The following is a 17,214-nucleotide window of genomic DNA, read 5'->3' as shown; positions in this document are numbered from 1 at the left end:
CTAACCAGTTAGGGTGATAATTCTTTGTGTGATGGATTGCTGGTGTATGTTTCCTCTTCAAGCCTTTGAAGACTCGTTTTCTTTCAAATGGCTACTGTAGTTTCTCATTGAAAAGCAGTGTCTGCTTGCAGAGTGCATTGGATTGGATCCAAAGAACAATGAATGGAATAAAATATCTGTGCACGTACTTCTTTACAGGCTTGCACAGCATGGCTACTGCTGCTGCCATTATTCTTAATGTTGCATTATGCACTAAAAAACAGGTTCCATTATTATAAGTGCATAGTCTGAAGATTCATAAAATGAGAGAAAAGAGGAAGCGAAGATAAAGGAAATAAGAAAGATGAAAATTGGAATGGACAGTGTGTGTGGGGGGGGGTGGAATAGAAAAGGCAAGACAGAGAAAATGAGTTGAATATTGGGCGGAGGTGGACCCAGAACTTGGGTGCCGGGGCTTAAAAAAGAAAATGACCTGAGCAAAGCAAAGGAGACAAGAAAGAGAGTCAAGAGAAGCCAAAGAGACCCATTCCTGTGATAAAAGAATGGTGTATTATATAGACCTTTGCTGCGACAACAAGGCAATTCATTTTTTCATTAAGCAAATGCTAAAGTTCGTAATACTTTCTCTCTGCCCTCAGACATCGATGAGTGTGAGATCTTTGGAACATGCCCCCAGATTTGTAAGAATTCCAAAGGAAGCTACGAGTGTTTCTGTGCAGAGGGATTTAGATCTGTTGGGGATCAGCAGGGAGACCAGTGCGCTGCCAGTGGTAAGCTCAGCCAGCTTTTCCATTAGAGCCAAATTAAATTAAAACTTAAGCACCATGAACTGTCTTCTGAAACAAGTCTTTCTTCTTTTCTTGGCCACCACGCTGCATTGCATTGCCGTCTGTGTAGAATCATGATCGTAAGGCTCAGTAAAACCATTTGACTGCTGTTACGCCGCTGAATCCGAAAACAAACCAAAACTTACCTGTGACATCTTCAGTGTCCTGTCTCTTGCCCCCCGCAGATAGCCTTGCATGTTTCCAGAGGACAAAGGGGCTGTTCACGATGTAGCTGGTTGTCATCAAGAGAAAATTAGCTGTAGTAATTTCTCTTAAGGGCAGATTATATTGATATAAATCAAAGACACTTTGCTGACAGACAGTCATATATGGTTCACGGACTGTTGAGCATAGATAGACAGAAGATAAACCCTTTATAAGACAGACCGGTCAGTTGAATTCCATCATAAAAGAGAGTCACTAGAGAATGCATTAGCATGACCGCAGAAAGCGTTAAACTGTGGATGGGGCAGGGTTGTGCATGTAAACCCCCCCTAATGTCCCCCCCTCCCCTGAGTTGCTTTTCAGATTGTCACACTGTTTAGTGTGAAGGTCTGAAGAGGGTTTTCAAGTGAGAAGGTGCTGAGGAATCTCCCCGTGAGTAGCAAGAACCCTGATTTATGAGGGTTCTTGATCATGTAAGCACATTCAATCAAAGCAGGCTAAAAAAACCTTCTTCTGCACTTCATTCTGATTGTGTGAGGATCTGAAGAGCAGCCCATGCTTCTTGGGTAGGACTTGAGTGCATGTTCCTCCTCTGCCCACGTTTTAACCCTTTGTAAGTTTAGGTGAATGCCAAAACAAAGCTAGTGAATCTCTTGCGTGATAGAATTTGAGGAGGTGGAATCTTGCCTCGAACGAAGAGAAGAAAGGGAAGCAGAGGTAGACAAATTAACATGCATGATAAATAGTTCTCGACCTCGTTGTGTGTTAAAACAGATTTATTTATTTTTAGAACTTCTCCACCCAGATTATTTTTATATCTTTTCTGCCCAGAATTGCAATCAGGAAAAAGCAGAAGGCTTATATAGCAGGTCCGTTAAGAATCACATGAGGGATTTTTCATAATTGATGAAAAGGATAATTTGGGAAAGAAGATCCTTACAAGCACATGCCAGGAAACACAAAAATGATGCCAAAAAACCAGTGTAAAAACCAGGAAAGAGGAAAAAAATGATGCCCTGATCTACAATACTACATACATATATATATATATACATACATACATACAGTTAACAGGTATTCAACTGGTGTCTAAAAGACCACAATATTGGTGCCAGCCAGCCATTCTTCAGAGGGTATTCTACTGCCAAGGCATCACCACTCAAATAATGCCCTGTCCATAGCCCTGTTTTTCAAGCATCTTCGTGCCATGTGGCAAGGTGCTTTTGAAACTGAGGCAACTTTTGAAAGCTGTTTGTGTTACTGTACAGGGGACTGCTATTCCAAGATAAAATGGGTCATCCAATTTCATTAGGTCTGCACAAGTGACTGATATAAAAACAATGTTTTGGATCCTGATACCCTTCACCTTTGAAGAAGGTTCGAAGAAACTTGCTACCAAGTATAACTAGGAGATCGCAAGGATTTAAAATCCATAGCAGGGGAAACATGGAATATTTGCAGAACAGCCTCTAAATGTTACAGTCCAAAGTGGTCCAAGGTTTCAGAAAAAAAAATGTTTTCCTCACAATGGAAGCAGAAACTTTGACACATCAGTTATTTACCCTGAATTCCCTGATGGAAATAATTGCTAAACACAAGAGTGACAAAATGTATTAATTGTCTTTTCAGGTAACCCACCAATATTACTCCTGCCTGACAATGTCCGCATTCGAAGGTATAATATGTCATCTGAGCAATATTCTGATTATATTGAAAATGAGGAGCACATTCAAGCCATAGACTATCACTGGGATCCTGAGGGGATAGGTCTCAGTGAGTATATTTGTGTTTTTTGTGTGTTTTTTTACAGCTATCCCTCAGCTAACTAAAAAAGAAGGTTCTTTTTTATCTGGCCTCAGGAACAAAAGTAATGGGTGGAATTCAACAGTACGCTAATTGGGGTATGCTAGCAGAGGCTGAGGTCCACTTGTGTGACAAGACTTCCCCCTCTATTTCCCCTGCATGCCCCCCCTAAACCTGGGCTTCCCCCTAACCCTCCAGAGCAGATTTAGGGAGCACACCTGACAAGGGAAGGGATGGAAAGTCTGTTACGTGACAGTGGGATATATATTATACACACACACACACACACACACACACACACACACACAAATACAGGGACGGAGAACTCTCAAGTGTTAAGATTGGAATGTGGAAAATATGAGAACAAAAAGAACAAAGCAGGACGAAGATATTGGAGATATACTTCAAGGTCCAGACTATGGGAAGCCCGAATAATAATAATAATAATAATAAATAATTTGATTGTAATTTGGTTGTTTTTTTATTTTAATTTATTGTTTTTAATTGGATTACTATGATTTGATGGCTATGTTAATTGGCTGTTTTTATTGGAAAATTAATAAAAATGATTTTAAAAAAAAGGTAAGCCCTGTTACGCGAGCAGACCTTGTTCCATACACACAGCAACTTCGTTAATTAAATATTTTGAGGGGATTCAGCTTCATATATAACCATCTTCCTGTTACCTGTTTCTGAGTCTCCTCTCCGGGATATAAAGTTATTGGGTCTCTAGGGTGCTATGGGGTTCCCCTCAATAAAAGTGCCCATTTTAGGTGCTAGTCAGGATTTGGAGTAATTCACTTATATTCTGCCTTATAGCTGCAACAGAGTGACCTTCGGGTCTGATCTTGACCTAAGTAAATGATGAATTGTTTCTAATGGCAGAAAAAAAGGAAAGTGATGTCTGAACTTTCCACAGGTGTCATATACTACAGCATTATGGGGCGTGGTTCAGAGTTTGGTTCCATCAAACGTGCCTATATCCCCACATTTGAAAGCAGCGGAAATAATCCCGTGAAAGAAGTTGACTTGAACCTGAGATACCTGGTCAGTCCTGTTGGTTTAGCTGTGGATTGGGTTGGGAGGTAAGCACAAAAGCTGAATAAAAGTGGTTTGGAAAACCTTATTCACCTTTGAACATATATATATGTACAGTATATGAATGTTTCCCCCCAGCCTGTTACCCACCAGATGTTGGGACTACAATACCCATCATCCTTGAGCTTTGGCAATGCAGCTTGGGGCTGATGGGAGTTGGAGTCAAAGACCAGGCTGGAAGAGCTTGATAATAGAGAAACCTTTTTGGTTAAAAGTCCTGGACTCGTTCAAAACATGTATGTCCCAACCATCAATGCAGTTGCTCGTCTAGGGTACTCTACCTGTTTTGAAACAATGAAGGATTGATTTCTGACCTTTAGCTTCTTTTAATTATTTCTTTAAAAAAACAAAACACCCTGCATTTTTAGCATTAATTCCATGAATGATTATTAATGCCCTTTTGTCCAGTGCTAGGAACTACTAATTACACTTTCCAGACCTCAGAGGTTGCCATGTTGGGCAAGCCATGTGCACTTTACCAGGCGTACGACATCAAGCATAAGAAACCTGGAGCCATGGCCAAAAAGAAGAGTCAGGAGCACAACTCTTCCCCCCCCCCCACCCCTTGCATCTAAATGGCAGCACATTTGGAATTTGCCTCCCCCCCCCTTTAATCCTCCACTGTGCCAAATTCACACAAAAGGTGCCACATTAAAAAAAGCAGTGACTTTTTTATGAAAAGGAAGAATCGGGAGCACACTTTACAGCTCCAGCTTAAAATCAGACACAGCTTGAATTAGCACTCCTGTATTTTTTTCCCTTTGAAGTTGGGCCAGTGTGACATCGGATGATTGGCAGATGAACCGGTCTGTACCCACAAGTGGTCTGCAGGGGGGAGAATCCCATCAATCAGGTCCTATTTCCCATGTCTGCTTTAGATCTGATATCTCTTCCAGATCTAATACCAGTTCTTTTATGAGCTCCAGAAACCAGGTTTTGACTCCCAACGATGTAATTTAATGAGTGAAAAAACTTTAGCTCATGCAGTGGGGCTTCTCCCTGCCTACCCAAATTTGCTCCAGGGGACTGAGAGGAAAACCTGGAGCAAATAGGGGGATTAGAACAAGGGGGTTTACATCTCTCACACTGCAACCATAAACTTGTGTGCATTGTATCACATTTATTTGGCATTGTCTCTGAATTTTTGACAGTTTACTATTGAATATTTTTTAAAGGCCTTTCCGATACACTGTAGTTGATGTTGACAAAATACACAGTTCATTTTTTATTAAAAAAAAGTGATTGGATCTCAACTAGGCACCTTTACTGGACTGATTCTGGGACAAATCGAATAGAGGTGGCAAAGCTTGATGGGAGATACCGAAAGTGGCTTGTCTACTCTTCGCTGGACCAACCAGCAGCTATTGCTGTCAACCCCAAACTTGGGTAAGCATTTTGGCAGCTTAAAGCATGAATATAAACGAAAGGAGATGCTGCATGAACTGTCTAAAATATCTAATGAATAGGAAATATCTAATGCATCATAATATCTATATTCTATATGTTACCTGAAATACTTTGAATAACTAACAGAGGTTGCGATGGGCAAATGCCACCATACTTCTCGTGGTTATTGTTATGTCACGACTGGAAGCAGAGACAGACCTCAGTAAAGCAGGGCAGATGGTTTTCCTCCTCTCTGTTGTTGGGACCTTTGTGCTGAATTCTGCTGTTTTCTCTTACGACTGAACGGATAAATACCTAAAGTCACCAGTTACACTCCAATTACATATAACAAGCAGTACATCAGTTCAGGGTTAACTGTGTTGCACAATAATTGTCTAAGCGCCGCTGATAGCTTTCTCATCAGCAGATGAGCATAAAAATGGGCATAAAAAGCAAGCAGCATGCAAACAAACAAAATAGGCCACAGTGAACCCTTACAGTGTGGGAAGGTTTCAAAAGCAAATCATTATCATCATTAGTTGCTTTTTACTCTGCCTAGGTATTGGGCTCCACTGTCTATGCATTGGCAAAGTCCACATAGCTTAGAAACAGCAAGCATAATTAGTGTCTGTCTGAGTTATTGGCACCAATCTCCTCTGATGGGAGTCACTGTTATCATTTTAAAGGGAATATTTAGCATTGTAACATGAAATAGCGCATTGTAAAGAAATAGTTTAACAGGGAATTATTGGTGGAAAACACAAAAGAGAGAAAAAAAGAATGGTTCTTAGAAACAAAAAATAATTTCATGACGCAGCAGAGAGGCAATAGCTTGGATATTTTGCTGTGAAAACCATTGTCTTGATTTTAGGTACATCGTAATCTCTCAATCTTACTTACAAGGTTGCAGAAAGGATAAAAGAGACAAAGAAATACTGTAGAAATAATCAATAAAATGAAATGCAGCAAGAACAGATAAACAGAGCCGTGTGCACACAATATGAAATAAAGTTGGATAGCTACATAAGGACTCTGGAGCATATTTCTCTGAGGGAAAAAGTGGTCAGCCATGAACTGCCAAGTTCCTACCAACTTTATTCTCATTTCATGGAGATTTCTCTCTTTTTCTGCATAGTTTTTGTGTGCTTTGCTATGTTGTAACTAACCATTTAAAAATACCTGTTCTGCTGTCCTCAGGCTAATGTATTGGACTGACTGGGGAAGGCAACCCAAAATCGAAAGCGCCTGGATGGATGGGCAGCAGAGGCAGACATTGGTCTTTGAAGACCTTGGCTGGCCAACTGGCCTTTCAGTTGATTATTTGAACAATGACAGAATCTACTGGAGTGATATGAAGGAAAACCTAATTGAATCAATGAGATTTGATGGAACAGACAGGAAGACTGTTCTGCATGGACGTATGTATATGAACATGGACTGAGGCAATTTTAATCAAAGTTTCCCCCCAAGATACTTTGAGACTACCTATGGTGGCTGGTGGCAGGATGGTTATTATTGATGAAGTGAGGGACAAGGGACTTTCACTATTACAGTTCCTCAAACTGGGGACCTTGGGCCACTTTCAAGTGGGCCTCTGTGTCATAGCCTGCTCCGTGCCACCACACTTGACAACACCACTCCCTAACCATTAGTGCTTTTGGTTCAACCAATGCCAGTACCAATAACCTCTTGTAAAGGGGTGGCCAGGAAACAGAGAAGTTCGGGGCAGTAGTGGGGAAGGGGGAAGGAAGGTCTCTCCACTGAGGGAAAGTTGCCAAAGGAGGTGAGGTGTTGAAGGAAATGAGGTGGTAGTAGTAGTGTAAATTGGGGATAGAAAGCAAGGGTATAAGAAGGGAAAACTTTTATATAAGGAGGAAGTGAATGTAAAAGGGACCAGGGAGGAGGGATGAATGAAACATGCAGTTTGCGGGGAGTGTATGGGAACAGGTCCAAGTTGAACATTGAAAGGAGAATATGAGAAGAAATTGCAGGAGATGGGTAAAATGCTTTCGGAGCATATAGCAATGCCTCCAGAGCAAATGTATGCATTTAGCTTGAGGAAAGTTTAAGCTGTGCAATCTCTTGCTGAAAGCAAAATGCTGCAACAAATAATTCAACAATTTTCAAAGATGAATTAGAATTCGGTAGAAAAGTTTGTCAGTAATTGCCTGCAGATTATGCCAAGCTCTGCTTCTGTTTGCTACCATTTTGTTTGCCTCGGTAATTTTCAGCCAGAGTAGAAAGTCTGAGAACCCCTGCAATACTGGATAATGCATACATGAACAGTATAGATTTGGCAAGTAGTGCAGATTCCGTACACATGAGGAGAGTTTCTCTCCTGTGCTCTTTTCATTTGTGAGGTGAGGAAAACCCTGAAGTCTTTTTGAAAGTGCTTCTGGTTTACTTGTGAAATTCCTACAGGTCACTGTGATTTTGCTTCCAAAGCATACATTAATCTCCACTAGCTTAAAAAATGGCCATAATATGATGTGGAGGAAGGTATACTTTGGTTTCAAGAATGTTCATTGGACCATCAACGTTGCTCGCCTTTTGCATGTTAACTTACTTGCTGTTTTATTTCACCGAGAAGTTAGCAGCCCCTACAGCCTTGATGTCTTCGAGGGTCACCTATACTGGATATCTAAGGAAAGAGGGGAAGTCTGGAAAGAAGACAAATTTGGGAAAGGAGAGAAAGTAAAAATGCTGACTATAAACCCTTGGCTTACTCAAGTCCGTATCTATCACCAGCACAGATGCAATCAGTCAGGTAATGGCCAGCCTTGTATAGTGCATCATCTATGAATCTTTGCTTTTCTAAATATTTATATTTTATCAAGGTGATTTCCATTAAAAGAAATAAAGTGGTACAGAAAAAAGAAGGAAAAGTGAGAGGGAGCAAACAACAACAAATATTCATATAAAAGCGAAAATATGCAGAAAAAAGCAATATACGATATTCCCATACTTTCTTGTATACATTGGTATAGTTTTATTGCCCTAGTGCTTATGTAAATGTTAATAGCCTACAGCTTCTCTCTGTGCATGATATCGGTGTTTCTGAAAGCATAGAACTGGTGCTGGCCAGAGTCCTCATCAAGTGAGCTGTTTAATAAGCCTTTCTGGTTGAACTGTGAATTATGGCTTCTTCCTTTTTCCTGCTTCCACTGTACACAATTTTCTCCCCTTTGTTATTTGGTGTTGTTATGGTTCTCCATGGCACAAACGGAGAATAGGAAGGAGAGGTGGAGTTCAATAAAGGAGGGGCTATTTCCTCTGGGTGAGGCACTTCTGTTTTTCCTCTGGCCCCCGGAAAGCTGAGAGAGATTCCACATGCCCCAAAGAGAAGGTTGTTTACTGTCCATTTTAAGAGTTTCTGATCACCTGTCTGGGGAGAAAGGGCATGCTAGGAATTTGAATGATGGGTGCAGTTGAAGCTGACAGCGCCAGCCATCTTCCAGTGGTGTGTGCATGCATGTGCCCAGTGCATGAATACTGAGTACACATCTGCATGTGTTGGACAGAGGCTTCCCACCTCGTGCAGCGCCATTTTGGAAGGGTGCTCTGCATACAGAGCTTCTCGCAATTCAATCATTAGACCAACAATTGAAGAGAATAATGGCATCATATTTCTTAAAACATCCAAGAAAGCTGGTTGAGAGTCAGAGAGGAAGCACGTTGTTCCCATTTTATTATTGCGATATATCATTTGTACATCATGCTCATATCATGGCAGAGGCAGTAATGAATTCACCTGCCTGCCTGCCTGCATCGCCCATCCCAAGCATGGATGATTTTGTAGCTGCCCTTGCCATTTGGGGCTCTGTAGGGGAGGACAGGAAATAGTATGTATTAGGAGTGTAGTTAAAACAGCAAGACACTACCTGAGGTGTATGCCATGGATAGAAATGGGGAAAAACAAGATGCCCTTCAGAGACATTTATCTTGTAGTGCCTGCAGATTCTGTCCCAGGAGGTTGGCGCCAACTTAATTCTTCTAGGAATTTGGGAGTGCTTAGGCTTGCCTGTTGCTCCCTGTTCCTTTCACTTCCCCTCTTATGCGGCCATCCTTCCCTTCCTATGAGCTTTGTAACTAACTACAGTTTGCATTATGACTGGCTGTGTTTTCACTAACCACTGTTAGTGAAGTACCTGTTTCTGGTCATCGCTGCAAACTGTGGCTTGGCACTAACCGCGAATGACAGGAATGCCAATGCAGAGATAACATGACCGATTGGTTCAAAAACTGACAGGGAGGGACAATGTCTGCGTGAGAGGGGGGGAGACAAGTCTGCAAGCCTGTGGAGCAGCACTGTGTGTCCACCGAGTCTACAGCTTCCATATTCCCAACCCATTTCTCTTGTCTGGTTGGGAGGATCCCATTAGCTCTCCTAAAAGATCTTCAGGTGTGTCTTTGTTTATCATTACAGTGTCCAATCCATGCAAGGATGTCTGCAGCCACCTCTGCTTGCTGAGACCTGGAGGATACACCTGTGCATGCCCACAAGGAGCTCGTTTTGTGGAAGGCAGTTCGACAGAGTGCGATGCAGGTAAAGAAATGGTGGAAATAATTGGACATTGATAAGGTGCTTTATGTTTTGCAGAGTACATAAAGACTATTGACACACGCTTTCCATTTTTATAGCCATTGAATCTCCTCCTACGATGCCTCCTGCCTGTAGGTGCATGTATGGAGGGACTTGCTACATTGATGAAAGTGGGCTTCCTAAATGCAAGTAAGTTTATATGGAAGGGCCCAGGTGAGATTTGACAAGGTGTGTGTAGCACATGAAGATCTGCTCTTTATAACATCACCAAAGTCTGCAAGCGAAAAGAGATGCTCGTTACAAAATTTCCCCACCCTGCCTTTCTTCAATATGCACTCAAGATGATTTGTGAACAATGTACAGCAGTCACATATTTGCATCCTGCTGACACATGAACAGCATTAGTCTGATGGGCGAGCTATATGCATATATGCCGCATAGTGAGAGAGCAGGAATGGTCAGCCAGAGCTTCTGTTTATTTGGAATTCTATTGGGTGCCCGTTAACAAAGTCCTCTGTGCAGATTCCATCACCATAGAGGGAACCCCACGCATCTACGTATGCTCAGACTGGCCCCAATCTTGCATGGCCCACATGTTTGTCAGTGGCCTAGGGAGCAGGGCCAGTCAGTGCTTTCTTGATAGCCTCTTCATGTAGTCAGTGCTCATGGGTACCAAAAGCCAGAATAGGGCTACCAATGAGCATCAGCCCCGCTGATAAGCTGGGTTGTGCCATTTCAAGCTGCAGGTGAAAGGGGTGTGCGGAATGTTTGAATGCTTCCTCATCCCACAGCACACATTCAAAACTAGCACATCGGGGCGAAAGCTGTAGGGTACCCTTCTCTAGCTTTGAATTTGCATGGAGTAAATTATATGAGGGGAAGCAGTCTGAAATGGTACAGCCCAAGAACAGGTAAAGGTAAAAGTACCCCTGACCGTTAGGTCCAGTTGCGGACGACTCTTGGGTTGCGGCGCTTATCTTGCTTTACTGGCCGAGGGAGCAGGTGTATCAACTTCTGGGTCATGTGGCCAGCATGACTAAGCCGCTTCTGGTGAACCAGAGCAGCGCACAGAAATGCCATTTACCTTCCTGCCAGAGCGGTACCTATTTATCTACTTGCACTTTGACATGCTTTCGAACTGCTAGGTGGGCAGGAGCTGGGACCAAACAACGGGCGCTCAACCGTCACAGGGATTCGAACCGCCAACCTTCTGATTGGCAAGCCCTAGGCTTTGTGGTTTAGACCACAACACCAACCGCGTCCCATCCAAGAACAGATACCTCACCTCAAATGAGGCTTTTGCTCATTGTAGCTCTTAAGACCTTATTTTAAAGGTGTTTGTAAAGCTGAATATCTGCTGCCTCGGAAATGAGGAATGGCAAGCAAAGACTCTTCCTTAAAGATGGACAATTTTAAAAGCAGCAAGTTTTTTTTATCTTTAAGAGAAAGGGTCAGAGGACAAGTTACTCAGATGCCTGTTCTACCACTTAAAGGGATATCTCTTAAGAAAACAGCAAAAAAGAAACACACACACACACACTTGAGTTCAGCTGAGCCTGTAGGGGCCACTGATACTCCACTGAAACCAAATCTTCTTTAATGTTTACAAAGCCTGATTCTTTCATTTGTGACTCAGCATTCCTACATGCTCATTTCCAAGTAAACAGTCAGCAGAGGTGTGTGTGTGTGTGTGTGTGTGTGTGTGCTCCCATTGAAACATGTAATTACTAAGGAATGAGTTTGAAAAACCATGTCATGCCGATGTACCTCACAGAGGGCAATAAATAGAGCCAATGTTTTAGTAGTCAATTCCAGTTAGGCATCTCGCTTCCCTTTTACAGATGTCCATATGGCTATACTGGAAATTACTGCGAAGCAGGATTGTCGAGGGGTGTGCCTCCTGGGACAAGTAAGCTTTGAACTATACTTTTATCCAGAATAACCAAGCGCAGGCCTGAAAGCATTTGCATGAGAGAGCCAGTCTATAAGTTATAAGGCAGTGTTGACATCTGAGAGGTATCTTCTGTATCGTTCACTTACCCTTTGTCCTCTCTGGTAGCAGCAGTGGCCGTGTTGTTGACCATCATTCTGACTATCATCATTGGATCTCTGGCTTTGGGAGGCTTTTTAAATTACAGACGGACGGGCTCTGTCTTACCTTCACTTCCCAAATTTCCAAGGTAGGTATTGCAAGGTCTAAATGTCTCAATATACTGTTGCGTAGACATTAAGGTGTTAAAAGTGGTTCGCAATGGCCTCTGCTAATAACGAGCAACAAAACCATACGTGTTTTGAAGCATCCTTTTCCTGCAGCTGCAAGTCCTATATATATATATATATATATATATATATATATATATATATGTATATATGTATGTATGTATATACACACACTTACCTGTAAGTCCCACCGTGTTCAGTGTGGTTCACTTGCAAGAAAACTATGCTTAGACTTGCTTTGAATTTGAAGAAGAGCAAGAATTTATTGACACTCTTAGAAAAATGAAGCAGCAGTAGACACAACTCTATGTGCATTTTCTGGTTCATGTCTGTGGGATTTCAGATTTAGCTACTGATCCCTTGTGAATGCTGGACTCCAGTGCCTAGATTGCTTTCCTCTTGTCTCTGCATACCCATAATAGATAGCATTGTCCTTCACAAAGTCTTCGTCGAAAACTGACAGCGTCATCCAGCTGTCGCTCAACTATTCATCCCGGATAACAAATAAAAAAGTTTTTAGTTATGTTGGCTATCTGCCATGTCTTTGGAGAGCCCTATTTCCCCTTCCAATACTTACCCAGACGTTCCTCACGAGTCAGCTTATAGAAGGGACAGGACAAGAAACATGGGTACAGGGGCTGTCTGTGTTCAAGATTGGAGGTGCCACGTGCAGCTTTCGCAGTGAACCCATATATCTTGCCATATCAACAAATCCACACTTTCCAGCCCTTACCCCCAAGGACATTTGGCTCACAGCAGAGATATGTTTAAGTGTCTCAGCTTAAGTAGCAATGGAGACTTCTGCATGCGGTGTTAGAAATGTTTTTCTTCAAGAAATAGTTTGACTTTTCTTGTTTTAATCATATGAGTTATTATCACCACATCAGTTCCAAACAATTAAAACTTGATTTAAAAAAGACATGATGAGAAGGTAATGTTTATTAAGCCATCTTCTGCTGGGTTTTTTTTTCTTTAAATTTTCCCCCTTATTTTCAAAGCCTAAGCATTCTTGTAAAATCCACGGAAAATGGCAGTGGGGTAACATTCCGCCCTGGAGCTGATGTGACCATGGACATTGGTGTGTCTGGCTTTGGAGCAGAATCTGCTATTGACAGAGCAATGCAAATGGTAAGAATCCCCCCCCCCCACTTCCATATGAAGTGCCTCATTTTGCCCTCTCACTGTAGTATTGTGATGGGGAAATGCTTTGCCTACCAAAAATGGGCATACTTTGTAAAATAAGGGTCACACTTCCAGAACAACCCTAACTATTTGTGCATGTTTCCCCTGATCCAAACGTTTAGAGAAATTTAGCTTACTCCATCCTTTTTTTTCCTGGGCTGAGTTTGGCCAGGTTGCTAGGTCACGTGCCTGAGCTGAAAGGGGTTTGGAGTAGGTGTGAGTCTTTCCTTGCTCCCATGATTCCCCTGCCACGCCACTTTTGGCGTAAGTAACACTGCCTTGAGTTCCACCAGCTAAACCAGGGTGCAGAACTTATGCTGGCATATCTCCAGTTCAGCCAGGGTGAGAACTTAAAAGCAGCTTCGGCCCACTGAGCCCAGAAAGCCTGAGATCCACTGGATCCAAACTGTCTCACCCTGGTGGATCTTGGATTTGAACCACCCTGTTCACATGGAACTTCCCTTGCACATATTCCGTTGAAATAAATGTGTGTGTTTAAGAGCCAGTTGTGTTTTCAGAGGCAGTTGTGCTGTCTCTGAATATTATATTGAAGATCCCATAACTATGCCAAAAATTAAATTCTCTACATGTGGAATTGCGGGGGAATGTTGTGCACTGGAATGCTAGTTGATCTGGAAACTGTAGGAGGGCTTACACACATCCGGTCCCCGGGCTGCATCCGGCCCCCGGGCCTTAGTTTGGGGACCCCTGTTCTAGAGCATATAATTTAAAGAGAGAAAGAGAGAATTCTTACGTTACTGTTACGTTTTGCTTTAAGGATTTATAAGATTAATGGGTGGTATTCAGCTATATTTTACTCAGAGGAGACCCAGTGAAATTAACGACCATGACTAGGTTGGGTTCATTAATTCCACTCTGCTTAAAACTTATTTGAAAACCACACAATATTATTTGGAAGTGAGCGTCTCACTATTGTTCTCAGAATGAAAACTTTGCTGTTGAAACTGGGAAGCAGCCAATCACATTTGAGAACCCGATGTATACGACGAAAGACGGAGGAGCTGGAGACATGAACGTAGTGCCTCCCACACAAGTAAGGGACAAACATAATAGGTGGTCTTTAATTTTTCTTAGCCTATTAACCGTTTGATACTGCTTTCGCCAATCTTCCTTCTTCGGAAAGTACATCTGTAGGTTTGAAGTTGTTTGAGAGCAAGGCAGCCAGCCCAAGACAGCACTAGGGCCTTCTGTGCTCAGATTGTCCCATTACACACACACACACTCAGCGCCCAACAGACACCATCTTTTCCTGTGAGGAGAAGGAGGAAGAGAACAAGAGAGGCAGGCAGAGAAGACACCAAGGGGCTCCTTCAATTAGACTGTCCCCTCCTTCCCGACTCTGGTTTCCCAGAGCAAGCTGGTCAGTAAATTGCACAGTTCAAAGCTGGAGTTAACTCTTTTATTAGTGAAACACAATCTTCACAGACTTGGTTGAGTTTCTGGCCTAGTGGAACACAGCAGCTCATGCCCTGTAGGTCCCTGCTCCATGAAATCTGTTGGCAAGACTAAAAGTCTCTGCCTTCCAGCAGCCATATTTATGTCTCCTGCTCTCCAGAGTTTCTTGCAAGCAATTGGAGACTGTGCCTGTGTAGCATTAATCTCATCTCCTCTCTCTTCATGCCTTTCCTGGTTCTGGGAGACCAGTGAGGAGAGGAGCTTCTTGCAGCAGCAGTAGCAGCAGCAGCAGACACCTGTGCCTCTTCACCAGCCTGACTCCTATCTACCTCTTGATCTCCCTCTTCCTACTCTCCTGCTTCAGCCTCTGCCTCTGCCCCTGATTCTTGACTTCCCTCTGCCACAGACTCTCCCTGCTCACTATGCCCTGTTACTTCTTCATCTTCCAGCACCTCCTCTTCTCAGCCTTCTCCCTCTTCTCTTTGTGATCACTCATCTTTGTCCCGCCACCACTCCCTTGGTGATTCCCCAGCTGGTTCCTCCCACCATTCCTGTGTCAAACCTGTCCATGACACCTGGTCAGTGTTACATTTTATATTATTTGCTTTAGTATTTGTTTGTTTTTTTTAAATATTAAAACCACTTTGAGTGCTTTGGCAGACAGGTAGTATATAAATGCAATGAAGAAACGAAATAGCTCGCATGTTTTTGCTGTTCTCTCAAGCAGTTTTGTGTCAACAGGTAACGGCTTCCAGCAGCGAAGGGAACGAAAACTTCGAGAATCCAGTATACGCCACGCCAGTATCTCCCAGTGCTCCTCAGCCTCCTGCAAGTACAGATGCAACACCGGTAATAGAATGTGCCAGGATTGAATATGGAGAATGAGGCATCCTGCTTAGTAGAGCCCTTGGATGTCAACCTGTGTGCCATACAGCGCTTGATTCATGAGTGTGGGGTGTCCAATTTTAATCATACTCCGAGCCAGACCCATTGAATTCAATGGCGTCAGTAACTTAAGTGCATTGATTACAATGGGCCTGCTCCAATTATTGCTTCATTGGATATCAGCCAATAATGTTAGCCTTCCATGATGCTGCAAATAATTTAGATATGCACCAAGAATGCTTTGTTTATCAAAACTAAAGGTGGCCATCAGTTGCAAATATCTGCATCTTTATGCCTGCTTATTTCTCCTCTTACGCCCATTCTTGCCTTCTTGTGTTTCACTTTATGCACACTTCAGCCTGGTTCAGATCTGATAACTAAAAGTTGTGCCTGTTTAACTCTGCCATGCATCTGTTTTAGTCTTTCCTCTCTCCACCTCTGCCTCAGTCTGTGCTGCAGGAACAGTGATCATCCTTGACATTTGGTTAAACCAGGTGCTAAATAGTCAGACTTTTTTTTTTAATTTCTTGGAATAGTTCCACTTTTCAGCTTGTGTTTGTTGAACCACCATTGATCTAAAAATAAGGGCAAAGTTTCAAACTTCTTCTTTTTTTACACTTCCAGGAGTCAAAGTGGAGCTTCTTTAAAAGAAAACTGAAGCAGAGTACTAACTTTGAAAATCCAATCTATTCAGAGGTAAAGTCAATTTGCTCAAATTCATTCTTGGCAAAAAAAGGGGGGGGCAGTGCTGGGTGACATCTCTCTGTCTGTCTCTTGCTCTGCCATTATGACAGATGGATTAAAACGTAAATCTGGCATGGACCACTAAAATGCTGATGAATGGGTAATGAGCTTTGGAGACATCTATATTGCAACAATGCTCTTACACCAGCTTTAAGATCTCAGTTCTTTCATTGATGATAACCTGGCCCTGGCACAAGGACAAACAACCTTTTCTGATTAGAAGCCTTTTTTTTTTGAAGGGCCATAAATGCCATGCATATGAACATGAACCTCACCCATGGCAGTGGTAGGATATGGGCTCCCAGGCCTTAGCCCAACACATCTCCCACTGGAATCAAGTGCTAATCAGTAGGTCAGATTCTCTGGGGACCTCAATTCAGCACCATGTTTGTGAAGCCTTTGCCACAGGCCCCTAGTTCCTATGCCCAGGTGTAACAGAGCCTGTAACTAAGCCTAAATATGTATTAGTGACTTGCTGCTTCCCTGTCTCCACTGCCTCTGCTGTTTCCCCTGTGTTGAATGGCAGGTTTTAGGTTCCTCAGAGCAGTGTTTTTCAACCTTTTTTGGGCAAAGGCACACTTGTTTCATGAAAAAAATCACGAGGCACACCACCATTAGAAAATGTTAAAAAATTTAACTCTGTGCCTATATTGACTATATATAAAGTAATTCTCTTGAATAGGAATCAAATAAACACAAAGAAAGTATTTTATAATTACTTTATTATGAAATAGTAAGTAAACAGAAATATGAAAAATTATAAAATATTTTATTGATGACCCCTGGGAGTCCCTTCCAACTCTACCATTCTGTGACTGCAGCTCGCCCAAAGCCCATATTCACAGGTGGGGAATTACCCCTGAGTGGATTTCTACCAAGGGACCCCTTCTCAGAGTCTCCCAGGGTGCAAGGACCCCGACAGTTCCCCAGCGCAGTCCCGGCGGC

At 42.6% G+C, this 17,214-nt stretch overlaps 1 protein-coding gene across 3 annotated transcripts in view; it reads left to right on the top strand.

The window, feature by feature from the left end:
• The window catches only part of LRP2 (LDL receptor related protein 2), a 143,174-nt gene that overhangs the window by 123,555 nt on the left and 2,405 nt on the right, over positions 1 to 17,214 (top strand). For 2 of the 3 annotated variants that reach the window (XM_033166659.1, XM_033166639.1), the window contains 14 exons: positions 639 to 770; positions 2,622 to 2,765; positions 3,715 to 3,880; positions 5,151 to 5,279; positions 6,477 to 6,697; positions 7,870 to 8,046; positions 9,706 to 9,825; positions 9,921 to 10,011; positions 11,664 to 11,731; positions 11,882 to 12,002; positions 13,041 to 13,170; positions 14,168 to 14,278; positions 15,382 to 15,489; positions 16,150 to 16,221. In XM_033166659.1, the coding sequence (XP_033022550.1) occupies positions 639 to 770; positions 2,622 to 2,765; positions 3,715 to 3,880; positions 5,151 to 5,279; positions 6,477 to 6,697; positions 7,870 to 8,046; positions 9,706 to 9,825; positions 9,921 to 10,011; positions 11,664 to 11,731; positions 11,882 to 12,002; positions 13,041 to 13,170; positions 14,168 to 14,278; positions 15,382 to 15,489; positions 16,150 to 16,221 (1,790 nt within the window). The remainder of the gene's footprint in view (positions 1 to 638; positions 771 to 2,621; positions 2,766 to 3,714; positions 3,881 to 5,150; positions 5,280 to 6,476; positions 6,698 to 7,869; positions 8,047 to 9,705; positions 9,826 to 9,920; positions 10,012 to 11,663; positions 11,732 to 11,881; positions 12,003 to 13,040; positions 13,171 to 14,167; positions 14,279 to 15,381; positions 15,490 to 16,149; positions 16,222 to 17,214) is intronic. The other variant, XM_033166648.1, reaches the window with a different exon arrangement.

Source organism: Lacerta agilis, chromosome 1 (genome assembly GCF_009819535.1).
Source record: "Lacerta agilis isolate rLacAgi1 chromosome 1, rLacAgi1.pri, whole genome shotgun sequence".
Classification (NCBI taxonomy): Eukaryota; Metazoa; Chordata; class Lepidosauria; order Squamata; family Lacertidae; genus Lacerta; species Lacerta agilis.
This window is presented reverse-complemented; position numbering and strand designations above follow the sequence as displayed.